Source organism: Nilaparvata lugens, chromosome 9 (assembly GCF_014356525.2).
Source record: "Nilaparvata lugens isolate BPH chromosome 9, ASM1435652v1, whole genome shotgun sequence".
Taxonomy (NCBI): domain Eukaryota; kingdom Metazoa; phylum Arthropoda; class Insecta; order Hemiptera; family Delphacidae; genus Nilaparvata; species Nilaparvata lugens.
In genome coordinates, this window is record NC_052512.1 from 2,798,811 (window position 1) to 2,820,627 (window position 21,817).

Genomic DNA, 21,817 nt, shown 5'->3' on the forward strand with positions numbered 1-21,817 from the left:
TCAAGTAATGTCAACAGAGGAGCGTGGTCTGTTGTCAGGAAAGAATTGGGGCTGTCGAACTATAGTGAGCAAAAAATTGAGTTAATTAATGGAAATGCTAATGTTTCTGATCCAGTAAGGGTTGCATCTTTGTTCAATGATTATTTCTTGGAATGTGGTACTGAATGGACGAGCTCTGCTGGGCTGAGTCATGTGAAGCGTTATCTAAACAAAATAGGTAGACAATTTGGCATATTTAGATTCAGAGCTATTACTGAGAGTGAGTTGAAAGGAGCGATCTTGGGTTTGAAAAATACTGGTTCATGTGGCTGGGATGAAATTTCTTCCAGGGTAGTGAAATGGGTATGTCCCATTATATTGCAGCCTCTCACGCACGTTTTGAATATGTGTCTCAAGGAAGGGATATTCCCACAGAAATTAAAATTTTTTGTCATTAAACCCATCCATAAGAAAGAAAGTAAAACGATGTAAAGAATTATCGGCCTATATAGCATTATTGACAACTTTCTCCAAGATTTTCGAAAGGGTTGTATTTCAACAGATGTCTGCTTACTTGGAGAGTGAAAGGATATTTTATAATAAGCAATATGGTTTCAGAAGGGGTGCATCAACTAAGTCGGCCACGTTTGATGTTATATCCGATTTGTTGGGGGCTCTGGATGGGTCGCGGAGGGCTGTGGGTGTCTTCTGTGACTTATCCAGAGCGTTCGAGATGGTCGATCATGAACTCCTTTTGAGTAAGCTTGAATTTTATGGATTTAGAGGTCATGCAGAGGTGTTTTTGAGATCCTATTTTGTGGATAGATACCTGGCTGTGAAAAATGATTGTGATGGCTCTCAGGTGCTTTCTGAATGGCAGATGGTTAAGCGAGGGGTTCCTCAGGGCTCCATACTTGGGCCTACATTGTTTAATATATTTATCAATGACTTGTCCTACAATGTTGATGGTAAATTGGTGTTGTATGCTGACGACACAACAATCTTACTTGAAGGAAACAACTATCAAGATGTCATGGAGAAGGCTAAGATTGCCATGCAGCAGCTCAATGGATGGTTTTATGATAATTCCTTGAAGCTTAATCTAAGCAAGACAAATTCTATTTAGTTCTCTATGAGAGGTAATGAGAATGATCCAGCTACTGTGGGATGGGAGTGTTCTGCTACTGATAAGACAGTTTCTGGGGATTGAATTGCAGGCAAACTTGAAGTGGGATGGTCACATAGAGAAACTCCAGAAAAGGCTTTACCATGCTCTCTTTGCTCTGAGGACTGTTAAGTCGAATTCAAATCTCAAGACAGCTCTAAAGGTTTACCATGGGTATTTTCTTTCACTAATTAGATTAAGTATTTTGTTTTGGGGGGCTGGAAGAATTCATTTGAACACAAACTTAAAAATGCATAAAAAAGCACTTTGGATTTTGGGGGGAGTGGGTCCATCTTTCTCCTGTAAGACCATATTCAAGGCACTCCGACTACTTACAGTTCCAGCGATATACTTCCTTGAAGTTGTTTTGTTTGTGTTCAAAAACAAAAATATTTTTAATGCTAACCGAATTTGTCATACTTATGAAACACGAGGTAAAAATACAGGATTATTCCAGTTCCCTATCCATAGGCTGACTCTTCTCGAAAAGGGACCGTATTATTCAGGACTCAAGTGTTTTAATTGCATTCCCGAAGATATAAGGCTGTGTAGCAGCTATAAGTTATTTGTTTCAAAGATAATTAGGACACTGGTAGAGGCTTGTCCTTATACCATTGAGGAGTGTTTTAGAGCATTCATGTGACTTCATTCTAAAAATGACATGTTGTATGCCACTTGAGCACCGCTCAGAATTTTTGGCTTCACACAACAAAAATATAATAATAATGATAAAAGAGAGAAATGGAGCCTAGAGCTTCAAAGCAAGACACGTCATCGATTGTCAACCTCCAAAATTATAAGTTTGCAACTATTGAAAATTATTATTCTCAATAAAACTTCATTTTAAAACTAATTGAACTTTTTATTTAACCTTTATATTGTTTAGAATTATGTGTTTATTCAGGAATAGAACTTTGTCGAAGTGAGTTGTTCAACTGTTTAACATTTTAGTGGCTCATCAATTTCCAGTGAAAAATTAAGTCCCCATACCGATTACACCGATATTTGCTATCAAGTTTTATTAATATTGAATATCGAATTGAAGACTCGATTCAAATCGAGAAAATGTAATATCACAAATACCCCACTCTCGATATAAAACTTTTACGTTTTGAGAATAAAGAAATTCACATTACATTGTAATAGCCTGAATGAAATTTAAGTTTTTTTTAGATTTGAGAACAGGAACAATTTTTTCTTACAAAAACATTACATATCATCCTATAATTGAAAATTATTATAAAAATTCATCAATAGCATTTATTATACATTTCCAAACAATATTTCAAAGTATAGAATATCAAAATTACTTTTGATTTAGCTTTATGATTTAAGTAAATTATCTCAACAGTCATCTAATATATTTAAAGAATAGTTCTTGAAATTTTACATAAGTTTTGTATATAGAAAAATTCAATTGTTATTGCATAGAAATTTAGTATGTTGAACAGAATTTTTTTAATGAATTGATGAATTGTTACATTTAATTTTCATATAAAATTGCAATAAATTAAAAAATGTCAATTTCTTTCACTGTTGACGCAGTTGATTTTTTATTGATGCGAATTTTGAAAACAGTCCGTTAAGGTACTCAGTATGAATTTCAGTTAAGTGTGACTCCAGTGTTGGTCTGATCTGAATACACATAGTGTTGGGCTGATCTGGATACATGTAGTGTTGGGCTGATCTGAATACATGTAGTGTTGGGCTGATCTGGATACACGAGACATCTATTAGCATGGCCTCATGCTTGTAGTTGACTGATGCATACAAAGCTCGATACAGGTGACATCTTTTAGCATTGCCTCATGCTTGTAGTAGACGGATGCATGCCAAGCTCACTCAAAGTCATGTAAATTGTGTATCATACATACAGTGTACATTTAAGGCTTGAAATGACAATGTAACTAGTTTGGAAAAGAGATAGACGCTGCATACAGGATTGATTTAGGTGAGGATTAACTTAGGTAGGGTTTGGTTTTTTGATATTTTCAGCTTTCAAGGTTTAGAGTTCAGCATACAGGATTAATTTAGGTGAGGATTTTTTGTTTTGAATCAGTTTATTTCATGATACAGTGACTGTTATTTGAGTTTAAAGTTGCGAACTTGGACATGGATGGCAATTACCTCCAGGTAATGTAGTAGTGCAGAAGCTTGAGTTACATAGTCAGCAATAGGCATAGTCATTGACATAGGCATTGGCGTCGACATTGGCGTAGGCATTGGTGTCAGCATTGGCGTCGGCAATCGATTAATGTATTTCTTAATATGCTTAAAAACTAAAAAGAAAAATTTGATTAGGCTACCAATACAATCTAATGCACATAAACGTTATCTACAAGTATGTAATCAGTATAAGAATGAAATTTATTGTTAACATCTCATTATACAGTCAGCAACTTATAAATTTTGAAGTTTCCCCAAACTCAATAGAGACATCAATTACAAAAATGTTAATAAAGTAATAATTTCATGTTCATTTATTCACTGTTCAAATAACAAAATTCAATCCATTCTTAAAAAAATCAGAACATAATCAAATACATGTTACATAAATGTTATAGCATCCTGTATCATCAAAATTGCAAAAAACATCAGATCATCACAACAGAAAACAATTTCAATACATACTTCACTATATTCAGACAATTGGTCTTCCACTAAAAATAATTTCATAATACAATATATATGCATTTCATTTATCATTCAGTATAACATTTCAAATATAGTATTTCACATTTATGATTTATCATTCAGGGTTTCAAAGTTATTTGTAGACAGATTTATAAAATTTTTATTTCAATTTTGTTCAAATAATTTATAAAAAGCAAATTATTTGATATTATTAATCATCGTTTGTTGGATACTATAGTTTATTTCGACTTTTCAATGTTCTAAACACAAACTACATTCCAGACAAAACTTTACTAATAATCATTAAACAAGAAATCATTCAAAACATCAATAATATTTTGCTTCAATGGCAATCAATATTCATAAGTAATTATTTGCATCTATGGCACCCAACACAATTAATCATCATTTGCATCTATGGCATTCAACATAAGTGATCAACACAAAAAAATATTATCTCATTACTGCCTCTCTAAGTCATAACCTTTTGGTCATTTCTTCTTTAGGCAATAATGGTTTTCCATCTCAAAAACAATCATTACCAGCAAAATTCTCATCATCAAACCCCACTAAAAATTCTACATACACTCCAGCATCCATTTCAAACGATAGTTAATCATATCAAAGTTTATAAAGAGAAACAGTTTTCAAATTTAGAAAAAAGACATCAATTGCAAAAACTTTAGAGGAAATTCAAACTTTAACTCATTTCAATCAATAATGTGACACAACTTCTATATAATGAAATCATTATTATTCAAGTCAACTCTTCATTTATCTTGAACATTTCATATTTATGGCAACACAATTCATTAATACTTTCAAATTTTGAAGCTCTTATTATTATAACAAAAGAATTTATACATCATATTAAATTTCAACATTTTCTAAATTGAACTATTTATTTTTCAAATAATTTCTGAATTTGAAGACTGTATAATAATTACAAACCATTTCAACAATACAAAGAAAATCAAGATGGATAATGGGTAAATAAGTTCCCTAAAAAATTACAAATAAGAGAGAAGGAAAATTGGGTAAATAAATTCCCTAAGTAATACAAGGAAGAGAAAGATAAATAATATGTAATAAGTTCCCTAAATCAACACACACAATATTAATACCTTTCAAAATAAGTGATACATGATGAAAGAATATGTCACAAGCACATCATAATCATTTACATTACAGTAGATAGATTCTATAAAATTCAGGTTTTATCAACAATTAAAAGATTAGGAAAATAAGCTACAATTTCAACTTCTAATATTATCTCAGAAGAATACTTGAAATTTACAAATTTAAATTACTATGGACAAGATTGGTTAGAAATTCAGATTGGAAGAAGAAATTCACTGAATACTACACAGAGACAGGAAAGAATCGGAATTTGAAAAGATTTAGGGCCAAGAAAACAGGCTACAGGAAAGAAAAAAGATACAATTATCGTCTTCTACCATAGTTGTTATAATAATAAGAGCTTCAAAATTTGAAAGTATTAATGAATTGTGTTGCCATAAATATGAAATGTTCAAGATAAATGAAGAGTTGAATCTGAATCTTGGTATGACACAGGATTCCTAATCATAACATATAGTGCCGGGAAATACCCTTTCATCATGTGATTCACTCTCATCATCTTGTAAGTAAGCAACTTAAAACAACCTTTGAATACCAACACATCAATGGTGATTTTGTGCTTTGATTTTTTCAAACTCATGATTTTGTTCATGGGTTCATTTGTTTCAATAAAGCCATTTTGCTCACATAAGTCAGTCAAGTTTACTTGAGATTGCATTACATTTACTTACCTTCTCCATTTTCAATTGAAAGTTGAATTCATCAACTTGATTCAAAGCAAGATTCATTTTGTTTACATTTTTCATAACCTCTGTAGAAACTTGTCTCATGTAAACATTTACTTTGTTTACTCTTTTCCTAACCTTCAATTTGGCAATACTACTTTCTTCACTGTTGACTTCCAATGAAGACAACTCCCTACCTACTACTTTACTCAATTCTACTATCTCACTAGGGTTGACTTTTTCAACAACAGTAACTAGGCCTACATTATCTGAAACTTCATCTGAATGAATTGATCTTGTATCTCAACACTACTATTATCATGCTATGCTTCAATTTGCTTTCATCTATATGATTTTTAATCAATGTTTCAAGTGTATCTTTCAATGAAAAAATTATACTAACCTGCTCTTGTCTTACATTAGCAAATTCTTGCTTCATATCATCAAACCTGGCATTTTGATCTTGTTGCAAATTATCAATCTTAGCATTTTGCTCATCAAACCTAGCATTTTGCTCAACAAACATTTGCTTTATGATAGCTATTAACTAATCATCAATATTAATATTTTTCATATTGTATGCCATTTTGCTAGTTTGCACAGATATATATTCATTAGGATTTGATCGCTCTTGAACTGACCCCACACTCAGTCTGCATTTCACCATTCATAACCCATCAAGATATCAGCCTACATATAATTCCTATAACTAGGGATTTGGAGTGTACCATTTGGGACTTATTTATTTTGTAATTCGGTCCAACCACAGGGGAAACATTTGCCGTGCTACCAAATTTTGTCCAAATAGGTTGGATAGCTTTCACTTATCATCTAAGGAAAGTCTTCCAAATAAGCTAATATCTTGATATATCATGAATGGATCTAATGCTTATGAATAAGAAATTCAGTTCAGAACAAATCATCTTATGATTTTCATAATACTTGGACAATTTACAACAAAAATTTACTGAACAAAACCATTTAATACTTAAACAGAAAATTCTTACAAGCTAAAAATACTTATCTCTTCATATTGAATTCATTTGTTTGGCTACAGACTTCAAAATTATACAATACATTCAACACACATTTAGAAAATGATAAAATTATTCAGATCTCAAATAAAGATCTTGATAACATTTTAAACTTCACTTGAACAGAAAATTTTCAACAGGACAAAAACGATTCTATTTCAGCCAGCAGCCTTTTTTTCTGAGGGAGCTACGTAGCTTGCTTTCTCAAAGGACACACCTTAAAAACGTCATCAATGCCAACCACACTAATTAAGAATTGTGCCGTGCTATGAATTCAAAAAGTTAATTTGGAATTTGGAATTTAGAAGCACACACAATATAACTTAATAAAAGGGATGCTTGATAAACATACCTAGTGCTAGAGAATGGGAATCCAGAAATGACAAGAGAGACAACTATAGAGAGAATATATCAAAATAATATATTGTCACCTCTTACAGTTGAATTCAACAGTTAATAGAACAAAATGAAGTTACATCATGAAAACCGAAAATAGAATCACTGAATTTAGAAAATTATCTCCAATATAGCTAATTCGATAGTATCCTACTCTGTCTGCTTCACATTGAAAACGTTTTAGATTGAATCATGAGAAGCTTTAAGGACTCTAATTTCAGAAAGAAAAATTGAAAGTTATCATAGATATCTCCCAGAAGTTAATCATAAATAACAATACATATTCTAAGAAAAGATCCACATAAAATTCAGAAAACTCTTAGCACATTTAGAACACACTTGGAAACCTTCAAAACACTATCAAAATATGATCAAATATTAATAATCCCCGATAATATTTATTCTGTATTACTATATTATGAAAACAAATATTCCTAAAGTATCACATCATGGAATTCTACATAGGAAGACTATTCAAAAATGTGTGTGATATCAAAACAAATTTAGCAAGGCTAGGGTCCTTCAAACTTCATTTGATCCTTTACAACTTTAAGACCAAAATTATTTTAAAACATTCATTTATCAATAAGGGACCTTTAAATATTTCATATACTAATTCAACTTTTAGTAGTTTAGTAGATTATAAAATATAAATAAAAAAACTGAAATTCCCAGCTGGATCCTTACAGAGAAAATATGGCCTCACATTTCAATGTAAAGATAAAACCAAAAATCAAACCAAATTAATAGAATTGTAATCTATCCATTCCAAATTACGACTTAACACAAAAAAGACTCTAATTCAACACGTTTTAATTGAATCAATGGTTCATGTTTTACACCCCTCCCTTTTTTTAAGTCTATAGTCACTAAAACCTATTCTGTCACATCCGGAGTTGCTGGGACGTTTGTTTAATTTGAAATAAGTTGTTACCTCAAAAATGTTTCTTCAATCTGAATGTAGGCTCGGTGATCGAGCTCTACACGTCCAGATGGACAGGAGACAGCATACCCCAAGATTCTAGGACTGCCATCGATTCAGAGGCATCTCAGCGGCTTAAAGACACACGTTCACGAGACATTCATAAACACGTAAATTGATGGACTCGTACATTGATGGGCTCGGACATTGATGGACCCATAGTTTGACCGCTGTTAGAATAAAAAAATAAACTAGGATAATACAAATTAACTCAACTTCAGTTATATCATAAAGTCAACCTACTTTAGTTTATATAAAACTCAAATCAATACTTATTACTTAAAAACACAAATAGACATTACCTACTTCAATATCTTGATTTAATATAGAAGAATTTATTTGTAATTAGGGCCATGCCCTTTATACAAAGAGATGGGTACATGGCATTCCATAATACAATACTTTAATTCACTAGTATATGGAATAACTTTTCATTATACGATCTTTCGAGTATGGTAGTTATTTTTTTCAGTCTGCTCTCTTACATAAATTACATATTAGTGTAATTTAAAAGATAAATTACATAATAGGTGTTTCCTTGAGAATCAAGAAAGCTTTTCATTAGAATTAGCAGAACAAATAAAATCTATAACATAGAATACTGTCATTCAAATTTAGTTGAATAGCTTCCTATCCCAAAATAATATTAAATCAGAAATATCTAAATTCCTACTCATAGGTACTCTACATTTCTACATATTACACTTAAATGTATCTATCACAATAAATTTAACACTTTGATGGAAGCTTCCATTGATAATAATTTCCTTAATTATATTATAATCTATGACGTACCTTTTGTAGCGGTTATAGGAGGAAAATTTCCATTGTAAGGTGACAAATTTGATATCCTCTCTAAAAATGCTAATGGAACAGAAGGTTCCAGAGCCAACTACTACCAAGCCTAAAGCTGGCATAAAAGCCATGATTAATACAAAATACTGTGACTACATTTTGTACTGCTTACAACAGAGGACAGACGCTGAGTGAATGCACTTCGCTTCTCTCGTCTTGCCGTGGACAGCTGTAAACGGCCTCACTAGATAGGAACCTAACCAACGTTAACTGTGATTGGGAGTTACTATTTTCTAGTAAAATTTCCGCCAATAGAAAGGAGCAGTACAACTACAATTTAAGATACATTCTCCCACCAAGTGACAGCTATTTTCCAAATTCCTAACAAAATAAGGCATGATTGATAATCAATCAGACACAAATTCCTTGCCTTATAAGGTTATGAACCAAGCTGATGCTCCAGGAAAATCGTTGATTTTCCTAGTACCATAACTCCTATGCACACACTTACAGAGTCGACACAACACAACGCAGAAAAGCAAACCAGCGAAACAAGTTGTTATAACAGGACTGACTTCTAATGATGATTCACATAATCCTCATCATTCACAATTGGAACAATGAATATTGTTACAAAATACAACTCTACAAATTTTATTTATTATACTCATTAAAACTTTATTTTTAAAGTTATTTTAAATTTATTTACCCTTTATGTTGTTTATAATTATGTGTTTATTCAGAAATAGAACTTTGTCAAAGTGAGTTGTTCAACTGTTCAAAATTTGAGTGGCTGATCAATTTCTGTTTAAAAATCAAGTCCGCATATCGTTTACACCAATATTTGCTATCAAGTTTTATTAATATTGAATATCGAATTGAAGATTTGATTTTAATCGAGAAAATGTAATATTACATAGTGTATAAATCAAAACTCGGGGAGAGACAGTTTTGGGCTGTACCTGTTAGTACTTCCCAACCATTTTAAAGAATTGTATTTGGTTTATCAAAAGTCAATAAATAAATAATGAGCGGAGCTCGGTGCCCCAATATTTATTATTATTAATTTGACACCTCTACCTCCAACTATATAGCCACAATCAATTGTCAAAGTTGAGAAATTCCTAATGAAAAACTCCATGTCATTGAGGATGAAGTATGGTACCTGATTTTGACTTTTTGAGAACATACACTGCTAAGAAATATCGAAAAATTGTGATTACCTGGTTCATTCCCTTTTTTGAGTCAACTTCCTTTATTGAATTTCTTCTCATCACTTGTTCCTTTTGCTCTTTTACTTCAGCTTGCCACACCTTTGTCATGATTTGCTTCAATTCTACTTCCACTGCCATTTTTTCCTGGAAAGGCAAAATGTTATAATTTTTCACATACTAATTTTTGTTCATGAGAGTTGGATTGAATTTTTCATCAGAGGGTGAATTGACTATATTTTAACAGTCCAGTTTATGAGCGGCAGCTAAAGTAATTGAAAGTAATAAATTGCATATCGTCTCCTGTAGACCCTGAAGCTTATATGTGCTCAAGTACTCTCCACAGCCCCCACGACAAAGCACATACAGTAGACAAAGAAGAACACGTGATATAACATATACAGCACATACATTACTCCCGGTAATTGAACTAGTACTCCCGGTAAAACTAGTGAATGAAAAAGACTAAGAAATTGTCAAAAACCACTGATTTATTGATAATTAGAAAGACCGGTTTCGGTTATTACACCATTGTCAATCTCTGATAAACTAACTCTCTGATAAACTGAATCTCTGTTTATCAGAGATTGACAATGGTGTAATAACCGAAACCGGTCTTTCTAATTATCAATAAATCAGTGGTTTTTTGACAATTTCTTAGTCTTTTTCATTCAATATGAATAATTACCACAATATCAACTTCTCAACTACACAAAAAGTAAAACTAGTGAGTCTTATTTTTCCCGATTAGGTATCTTCAATGGCGAGCTCATCCATACAGTTGTACAGCGGTGCACAAAAAGTGAGAATTTCTACCCTACAATTTGAAATTCCCAATTCAGTATTTTCCAACAGCATTATTCACAGAATAAGAATGAAGCAACTGAACATAAGCATTAGAAACATTGCAATTATGTCTAAATGGTTATTGATAATAATTTTCAATTACTAAAATAATAGAATTGAAATTATTGGAAAATATAATCCTCTTCAAACTTCTTGATTTTTTTATCATTTTCTATTGCATAAGATGCCTACATTAGCTTTTTGCTTGTTCATGGGTAATGGAAGGTGCATTGCTGAATTTATCAAATGATTGAACGTCCATTCCATCTGCGGGATTCAAACCTGAACCAGGCGGTGTTAGCAGATAAAATGTTTATAGTGTTCGTTACCACTATACCAACCTAGCAAGTGAATGATGAAATCATATTTTAAAATCACACCTCAATAATATTGAATTTTCATTTCTGGTTTTCTATAATTCAAAATAAATAACAGCCTCTTAATAAAAGCTCCTTAGAAATTCCCTTCCTCTGAACTCATTGTGGGCCATAATTGGTCAGTGGTTTGTGGTTTGTTTATTTCAGGAGTGTGTAAGTATCTCTCAAACGCAGAACAAAACAATAATTTATCATAGAGGAATCACGTAATAGTGTGATACCTGGAGAATCGGCAGCATTCGATGCACACGAGAGCTAGGCCTCTCTGGGATAGTCTTTTGTGCATATGACTTCTCCAGGACTTCTAATTTTCCTATGTATATGCTAATTATAGTCTTCTTGTGACCTGAACTAGATAATATATTATATGGACTTCAGTATGTAATTTTAACATAATGCTAGATCACGCACAAAACACTGTGTTAGAGAGGCCCAGTTCTGAAATCCATCAGACCATGTACACAAACACTCAGGATGCCAGTGACATGATAAAGCAACACTATGACATCAAAGCAGACCATGAAGGATACCAGGCTGGTGACAAGGTTTGGTTGTACAACCCTCAATGACACCGACACGGCCGTCGCGTGGGCGAGGCGACCGAGGCGGTCGCCTTGGGCACCGCGGCCTGGGGGGCGCTGCGGCCTGAGGGGCGCCGCGGCCTGGGGGGCGCCGCGGCCTGGGGGGCGCCGCGGCCTGGGAAATCATTCAATTTTGAATTTGAACAACTTGTGATGGTGAATGATCTCCAATCTTTTCCTAAATAATATCTCATTTTGGCATACAAGTTTCATTCAATATTGTTTCTGTTCATTGACTAACAAGGAATTATGCAAATGACGGAAGAAAGAAGAATAGTAAAATTGATCGTTATCGTACAATAATTATTGACAAAGCCAAAATTGTCTGCGAATCGAGATCGAGACATCCGGTGTCTTTTTTCAAGAAAAATGTGACGCCCAAAGAAGTACTGAATTTGATTAAAAAGTCCAACAGCAAAGACATGTTCACAAACTTGTGGGTTGCATTAAGAATTTTACTAACAATTCCCGTAACAGTGGCTAGTGCCGAACGTAGTTTTAGCAAACTCAAACTTATAAAAACTTATTTGCGCTCTACAATGGCACAAGAAAGGCTTAATTCACTCGCGATACTTTCGATTGAGAATGAAATTGCAAAGGAACTCGACTTTGAAAATTTTGAAAACATTTGCTTATAACAAGTCCAGAAGAACATATTTTAGCGTTTGAAGTTTTGAGTTTTAATGTACAGTACCTACTGAAAAGGCGAGACAATTTAACAATCCTAGAAGGAAATATCAAAACTGCTGACTGTGTATAAATAATAATTAGTTTGTTTTACTTTGTACATTGTGATAGTAAATATGATAACAAGTGGTGAGTGGGTGATCCGTTATGCCATCAAGCTGGACAAAATGGAATAAAAATTAATAAATAATTCACTGGAGATTCCCATAAATTCGCTGGAAATTCACCGGAATTCGCTGTCCTGAAGATCGTTGCTGTCCTGCCCCAGTTATTTCGTAAGTAAAATTAAATCAAAATCATTTATTGTAAGTTAATAATGTCTTCACAAAAACAAAATTCTCTCACAACAACAAGTACAATTATAAATAATAAGATCATTATAAAACAACTGGTAACTGAATTGAAAACAATAAATTTTTCTTCAAGTCCATAGAACTGTTATGAAGGTAAACTTGGCAAATTTAACCGTTTGAACAGAAAAACTGAGTCAACTATGCTTAAGAATCTGTACAAAAAGTACTCAAATTCCTCACTAACCTGATAAATTCATTTATTGTAAAAATAAATAACATATAATAGCATACAAAAATTATTTGCTAGTATAGCAGTAAAATGGGTTTGGTAATTGGTGAAAAACGTTCATTCCATTCACCGAATCACGTCTCACCCTTACATTCAAACATGAACATAGTATGTAAGCTGTAGCAGACAGCGTGGTGGTAGACATTTAAAAACGTAGGGATAGTTATAGTTGTGGGGGGGGGGCGCCGCGGTTGTTCTCGCCTCGGGGCGCTACAAACGACGCGACGGCCCTGGACACCGAGGATACTCTCCCAAGTTGTAGTCATCCTGGGATGGACCTTATGAAGTGGTCACAAGGATCATTGATGTGGTCTACAGGATCAAGAAACCAAGAGGTACTCCACGAATTGTCCACTTTGACCGACTGACACCCTATCATGGAGATAATACTGTAAGGGAGGCTCAAGAAGTGCAGGTTCTTCAACCAGCCAGCCCTGACTTTGAAGAGTTCATGGCCAATCTGGAGATGTCACAAGAAGAAGTGAATGCCATCAACAGTTCAGATTACTGTACTTTTTTCTGTAATTACTGTACTGATTTTTCTTCATATTTATTATTTCGGGGCAGGCCCCCTGGGCCCCTTTCTTATGTATGCCCCTGGCACAGACGTTTTGTATAGTCACACATCCACATTAATCTATAATAATATTTGAAATATGAATTGAATACTTTTGTACAAAGAGATTTACAAATCACTATCTGTTAAGGATTAGGCTACATGCCATCTATTGGTAATAGTGTGACTACTTCAATTATGAAACGCAACTCATCCCCTCCCCTTTCCTTTTTCTTAACCTTGGTATTGTGTGAGGAGCCAGTTCTTGCTCTGATGTCTTCATGTCAACACATTGTGTCATCTCGCTACCATGAAGCTATTACGTGACGTTCTCACCTCAACTTTCCATAAGTTTTCTCACCTATGATTTACAGTCATTGCTCAAAAGTTAATAAACTCGGTCCTCCGTATTTCTCATTGTGCTATCTCTCACATTTGTCTGATCGCAGGCTGTGAATAGAATTTGCGATGTTGTTTATAATTGCATTCCCATTTCAGAGACATTAATATCATCATGAAACGCCATCGAAATTCAAATAATTATTAGATTGAAATGTACATTACAATTTAACTTACCATCGTGCTTTTAAGAAAATTAGGTTGCAACAGCAAGGAAACTCAAACACAGGACCATTAAAAATTAAAATTAAGCAAAGGAAATCAGAATAATAGTGGATGATGAAGTTATAATTTATTTTTGTTAAAGATTTACCTTCAAACTCATAGGCTTAAAATTACTAAAATTCCTGCATACAAAATATTATCAATTGTATTTTTTATGCTCTATATTGAGTTACACTTGGCAAAATATAACATTGTAATGGTGGGGAAAGTATTAAAAGTAACTACATTAGGATATCTCTACTTAATACCTTGACTTTTTAGCCATGATTCAAAATGTTGTCATGAAATATAAAAAATCATGGCACCCAAAAATGTTGATGGCGCAAATTGTACCATGCCCCCCCCCTTGTGGGCACCACTGGATGGTGTAGTCAGAGTTGTTACTGTGCACACATCAAACAATGAATTCAAGCGAGGAGTCAATTGCCTCATTATTCTGCCTATCAACTAGAAGAGTTATAGGCCCCCTTGTACATAGTTTGTTTATTCTACACATTTCAAGTTATTTGTAATTTCTTAAGTACATTTTTCATATTTTCGTCATATTAACAGATTCTTGTGCTACAAATTTTTCAAGTGTTTTCATTTTTTTCCTCCAAAATCTGTTTGAAATATGTTATTTAAAGGTGGGTGGAATGTTAAGGATTACATGCCATCTATTGGTAATTGTGTAAACTACTTCAATTATGAAACACAAGTCATGCCCTTTCCTTCCCTTTTTCTTGACCTTGGTATTGTGTGAGGAGTCAGTTCTTGGTCTGATGTCTCCATGTCAACACATCGTGTCATCTCGCTACCATAAAGCTATTACGTGACATTCTCACCTCAACTTTCTGTAAGTTTTCTCACCTATGATTTACAGTCATTACTCGGTCCTCTGTATTTCTCATTGTGCTATCTCTCACACCATCATTTCTGACAATTTGTTTATGAACAAAAAAATATTCCAATTCTAATGATATACATTAAAGCAGCAAGGTTGATCTAAGGATTGAATAATATAGGCCTACTGTGTCATAAAAGAGTAAAGCAAATCTTTTTCAAAATCTTCCTTTATTTTCTATACTATAATAATTTACTTATTAAAAGATTCCGAGAACAAACCCAATAAATAACTTACCACAACTCAATTCAATTGCACTAGAAACTTTCAAATTTTTTATTGCATCAAAAATATATGATAACCTACAAACAAGCAAGGAAATTGATCAAACCAGTCTTTTGACCGTGTTCAAATAATTTGATTGCATGTTCGGCGGCAGTCAAACTTAACCATTGATTTGACTGTGGTTAAACTTAACTGGTGTTGGTGGAATGAGTTATTTCTGATTTGACCAGCTGATAGACTTCAACCATGTTCAAATGCCTTGACCAAGGTTAGTGGAACGGGGCATAATTATTTATGGTTTCCTTACTCTGTGACAGAAGGTTGATCACTCACAGGTGTGTGATTCAAAGCGGTGGGGGGAACGCCAGCGTGACTTTATGTGTAGTAAAGAAGTGATTAGTAACTACACTGAGCATACAGTTTATTCATTGTAGCTTCAAATACATCATCGTTTATTGAGATAATAATCAATTATTGAGATAGAACATTGAAATTCTCTGTACTTATAGCAAATGAATCACTGATTCTAATGATGTAGTTCAATACAAAAATTTGAAGATAATCCGAATTGTATGAATAGAATAAAGTTGAAAGTTTTTCAAAATTTTTTAAATGTGACATGAAAATGTTAATAAGCTACATAATTCTTAATTTTCAGGGTAGACAAGTTTTGTTAGTGAGAAAGTTTGAGATGGAAAGACAAATTTTAAATTCCATTTGCTCATTTTTTCTCCAAGACTAACCTTGAAATTCGAGAAACATTCGAATAAATTCAGACTACCATTGGTGGCCTATGCAGATTTTGAATGTCTACTGGAGGAGGCCGAGGAAGAGCAGCAATGGATTGGGAAGGCAACCAAAGTGATCCAGGATCACACATACTGCAATGAGCTACTGCCTCTACTTTGTTAGAGATAAGAACTTATTTCCATCATGGCTGACAATCACCAACCTCATCCCTGAGGAGCCAATTGTCTACAGAGGACCTGATGCAGCCGAACACTTCATCAAAACTCTAACCATGCATGCAAGAGATCTGGATGTGGCAATCAATCATCGTCAAATAAAGATGCTTCCACTTTTTGAGAGGGGGAAAGCCAGGCACAATGCTGCCACCAACTGTAAAGTCTGCAAGAAACTATTCAATGGTGACAAGGTGTATGACCATTGTCATATAACAGGAGTCTACTGGAATGCTCTGTGCAACAAGTGCAACCTTCAAAGATGACATACAACATTCATCCTTGTTCTTCTTCACAACTCTTCCAATTATGACACTCACTTGATCATACCGCACCTTGAAACTGATAAAGAGCAGCTGTTTGTCATCCCAAACACAACAGAAAAATACATATAATTCACCAAACAAATTTCAAAACAACTGCACCTACGATTCATAGATACCTTCAGGTCCACACCAGACAGCCTGGAAAACCTACTCACCAACTTTGTCAAGTCTATGGAAGAAGTGTCAACAGTGTTACCACATACTGCTAGACAATTTGAAGACAAACTGGAATTGGTTTCCAGAAAGGGTGTGTTCCCCTACAAATATTGTGACTTGTGGGAAAAACTGGAGGAGACCTCACTACCACCAAAGGAAGCATTTTTCAGCAAGCTAACTGACAGCCACATCAGTGACGAGGCATATGAGCATGCTCAACAAGTGTGGGAGAAATTCGACTGCAAGACCCTGGGAGAGTACAGTGATCTATACCTCAAAACAGATGTTCTCCTTTATGTCGTTGGAAGCTTCAGAGATATGTGCTTGAGAAATTATAACTTGAATTGTGCACACTACTTTACATTGCCAGGCTTCTCCTTCGATGTTATGCTGAAGTATACAAAAGTGGAACTAGAACTCTCTACCGACTACGATATGTATATTTTCATTGAACAAGGCATCAGAGGTGGAATAACAACATGCATTCATCAACATGCCGTTGCCAACAATGCCTGCACAGGAGCACCTGTCGACCCAGAGAAGCCTACATCATACCTCCTGTACACAGATGTGAACAACCTGTATGGCTGGGCAATGTGTCAACCACTCTTATGCCAGAAATTCCAGTCGATGGAGAAAGATGAGTTGGAGGGGGTGAGCAGAGGTATTGATGGCATTGGAGATGTTCAAAAGATTGGCTACATCTTAGAGGTGGACGCTGAGTACCCATCCAAATTGCACGATGAGCACAATGACTTTCCATTCCTGGCCGAGAACAAGAAAACACCAAAATCAGGTTCGTTGAGATTGATGACAGCTCTAAACAACCGCAAACAATATGTATGTCACTACCATACTCTAAAACAGGCAGTACAACATGGATTGGAAATCACTAAAGTTTGAGGTGTGAGGTTTGTGCAAGAGGACTTCCTAGCACCCTACATCATGCTCAATACAAAGCTGAGGCAGCAGTCAAGGAACAAATTTGAAAAAAATTTCTTCAAACTAATGAACAATGCAGTTTTTGGCAAGACAATGGAGAATGTTCAGAAGCACATGAACATGGAGCTTGTCAACAATGAAAAATGTCTAAGGAAACTGATTGCCTGACCAAACTACAAGGACCACATCATCTTTGGCAAGAACATTTGTGCTGTGACACTGCACAAGGGGGAAGTTGAGCTGAACAAACTTCTATAAGTCTTATTTCGTTTAGTTAAGTCAGTTTAAGATAAGTTAATTTATGGTGCAATGGACAAAAGAGAACAATCAGTTACAAAAATGAAGAAATATAATCAGGTTGATTAAGAAATATAATTATTGTTATTGATTGTTTTTTTATTGTATGTAAAGGATTATTTTTATATATCCCTCAAATAGCTTACAGCTAGAGGGATACTATTGCACTATTGTGATACTCAAATAGATAAATAAATAAATAAATAAATACTGTTTGTGCCGGTTGCACAACAGCCGGTTAAATTTTAACTGTGATCAATTCTATGAGAACCAATCAGAGAAGCCGTCTTATCAAAAATGCCTTCTCTGATTGGTTCTCGTGAAATTAATCACGGTTAAAATTTAACCGGCTGTTGTGCAACCGGGACTCAGTCATTCAATACAATAGGAAGCATCCTACTCTGATAAACTTATCTTCATGCAGGAAGTTGGTTAAACATGATTTTCAAGATTCTGAAGGTTGTATTTGCTGACATAATGGTCCAATTAACTGGGCACCATCCTGTTATGATGAACTTGGGGTCATCATTAACTTTCAAGATGCCGACATCATGGTCTGATAGAATTGTTGCCTATATGAATGCTAATTAACAAATTCATATCACCAGTATGAATAAGACAGTGATAGCATGAGAGCTGCACAGACAAGCTCGTTGGAATTTTCCAACAAGAAAGGTTACAGTCAAAGGTCTTGATGATCTCTATCAGGCTGACCTTGTTGAGATGATACCATATGCTCGACAGAACAAAGGTTACAAGTACATTATTACAATAATAAATTGTCTAAGTAAGCTTGCATTAGCTATACCAATTAGGAATAAGTGCTATCTGGATTTGCCAGTAACCTGTGCTTAGATCAATTTTAGAGTATACGTTTTTTCCACTAAAATGTTGGGTACCTGCTCTATTTGATCGGGACCTTCATGATCGTCCTCCAAAATACTGTTAAGCACTCGGGCATCTAGACACAGTCTCACGGTGCTGTCTTTGGTAAGCTGTACTGTGAGTTTGATGGTTCAATAATCCCTAGATCTTGCATTCTTTTTATCTCTGCTATAGCTGCCGGGCGGTATGTGAATGGGATGGTATAGGATTTAAGTTAATATGCTTCATGAGGCTTAACCTTGAGCCTGCATTCAAAGTATTTGGCCAGACCGGGCTGCTCTGAGAAGACGTCTCTGTTTTCAATGAAGACTTTTGCTATGTTGTCTTCAGTATCTGAATTCTACTTTGTACCGGTCTATTCTATCCAGTAATCTTTCTAACAGTTCTTCTGAGGTGGTATCCTTATCAATCAAATTATCATTTGTTGCTGTTAAGCTCAACACTTCGAAATGCTCCATGGTTTCTTCAATTTTGTGGATGCTGGGATTTGGAAGTCCTGGGAACGCCTTTCATGTGGTATGCAAATTGTACAATCAGATTTTCTCCTGGATGTCTCTTTAAACTGAGAGGTGTAACAATTTCAGTAGTCGTATTTTCAGGACTTGCATGGAATTTCAGCATGTGGAAATTTTAACAGGTTCGGTAGTATTGTAGGAAATCAGTGCCTATTATCATTGGTTGACCTTTAACTGGTAACACTAGAAAAGTATATTCGAATATTGCTTCTTCTATTTTCACTTCTATAAGACACTGGGTGCTCATTCTTATCCTTCTACCAGGGTTAATGCCAGAAATATACACATTAGTAAGGGGTAGTGTAGCTATTGCATGCTTGTCTTTAATGTTCTGAGACATATCCCCTTGCAATAAGCAGCATTGTGAGCCACTGTCAATCAGGGCTTGTAACTTTGTCCCATACAAATTGCAATCGATGTAAGTTTTTATCTGACTGTCCAGTTTCGCATCAATTTTTTCAGAATCTTCTAGGAGTGTCTCACGCTGGTCATCCCGGAAAGTAGCGTTTATATGGAAAGGTTTAGTTGGTCCCTCTAATTTGGTGAATGAATAATTCTCCTCTGACTTGGGGGTATCATATAGTCATGTAGATTTAGAAGCGCTTATCTCTTGATTTGGTGGTGAGTTGTTGGTATTTTGGATTTGGGTTATTCTTATTGCATGTGCTACTGTATAAGATGTATTTACTCTATTGTGATTTAGATGATTTTCGTCTTGACTCTTGAAACCTCCATCACGTTTATAATTATTCCCATTTAAGCCATTCTGCCATCATAATATGCTCCTTTATCATATTGTTTACCATTTTGATGTTGGAGTCTGTTCCTGGAATTATTATTAAATGACTGACCTCTATTAGTATTCTCAGCATACTTCATATTTCGAGCGTTTGTTCTGGCATTTGCCATATGATTTTCACCATTATAATTTCGTCTGAAATTGTTGTTATTAATGACTTGGTTCAGAAGTAACTGATTGGATACAGTGTAAATGTTCTATCAGTTCTTTGCAACTGGAAATAGAAGATACCGCCAGTGTCATGCAAACACGGAAAGGAAGTTTTTTGAATAGTATTTTGGCCAGTGATGAATCAGCTAGAGATTCATCTAGTTGAGAATTCCTATTCATTAGATTTGCTACAAATTCTGTATAAGATTGTCCACTTCTACTATCATAGGTGCATGAAATAATCTCTGATAGTGCATCTTTCTGTTTATGCTTGCTCCAATATTGTTACAGGAACTGGGAGAGGAAATCGTCTAGGCTCTTAGAGTCCTGCATCTGGCTCTGGAAGAACATCAGCGGCTCACTGAGTAGGAAACCAGACAAGCGGAAGCGCCATACTAACCAAGGGGTAGGTACCACTTCCTGAATGGCTCTTATTTGATCTACAAACGGCCTGGGCTGCATGTGACGATATGAATTGTCAAATTTTTCAAGGTTTTGGGAAAGCTGAGCTCCACTTACAAGTTCAGTTGGCATATAATGAATTTGGCCGGCTGGAATATCCCCTGTACCTGTCTCTATTCTGGAAATCCTCTCATCATTTGCTGCCCATTTACTGTTCATACATTTTCTACTCTCGTTAATTTCATCACACAATTTGGCTAGTTTTAATTGTTGTCTGCCTATAGCATTCTCTAGCATGCCGTATCTCTCCCTCGATTTGACTCCTTCTTTTGTTATAGATGTTAGGTGTGTTTGCATGCTACTTTGTTCCTTAGCTATCTTTTCTATTTTATTACTGTTTTCCTCCACCTTTGATTCTATCTCACATTCATTTTCCAATATTTTCTCCATGGTGACTCTCATGATAGTGGCACCTAGCTCCTTACCTAGTATGTTTACCTGTTTTTGAATTTCTTTGGGCACTTCATCTAACCGCTCATTTACTTGACAGGTAGATTGCATACCTATTTTAATATACATCATGTCTTTCATTTCTTCTTTGAATTCCGAAAACTTTTTATCAACTTTCTCATCCATCTTCTCGACACTTCCTTGGACAATTTCGATGTTTTCCTGGATGGCTTTGGTATTTTCGTTGACAGTTTTGTTATCTTCCTGGATAGTTCTTATTTCTTTCATCAGCTCCGCCATGGCTTGGTTGAGCATGAGTTTAAACTCGCTTAGGGTGTTGTTCATCATATGATGGGTAACACAGCCAACTAAAGAATCTAATGTGACATTGCACTTTTCCAGATTGGTGGTGGCGGACAACGGTTGGCCGGCTGCATTGGACAGCGATTGGTGGGCTCCTGTGATCCTTCTGTGGTGCCTGGGGCGGTCTGCGGAGTTGTCGGTGATGGGTTGGATGCCCTCACTCCTTCATCTCCACCGGCTGGACTCTCATCTGTAATCAGGGCGTCGG

At 34.9% G+C, this 21,817-nt stretch overlaps 1 protein-coding gene across 1 annotated transcript in view; it reads right to left on the reverse strand.

Moving 5' to 3' along the window:
* Positions 1-7,681: 7,681 nt before the first annotated feature.
* Positions 7,682-21,817, reverse strand: part of LOC111049734 — a 29,217-nt gene continuing 15,081 nt past the window's right edge. The window contains exons 4-5 of the mRNA XM_039435397.1: positions 10,014-10,148; positions 7,682-8,165 (exon numbers count right to left, since the gene is read on the reverse strand). Of these exons, the coding sequence (XP_039291331.1) occupies positions 8,085-8,165; positions 10,014-10,148 (216 nt within the window). The 3' untranslated portion in view covers positions 7,682-8,084. The remainder of the gene's footprint in view (positions 8,166-10,013; positions 10,149-21,817) is intronic.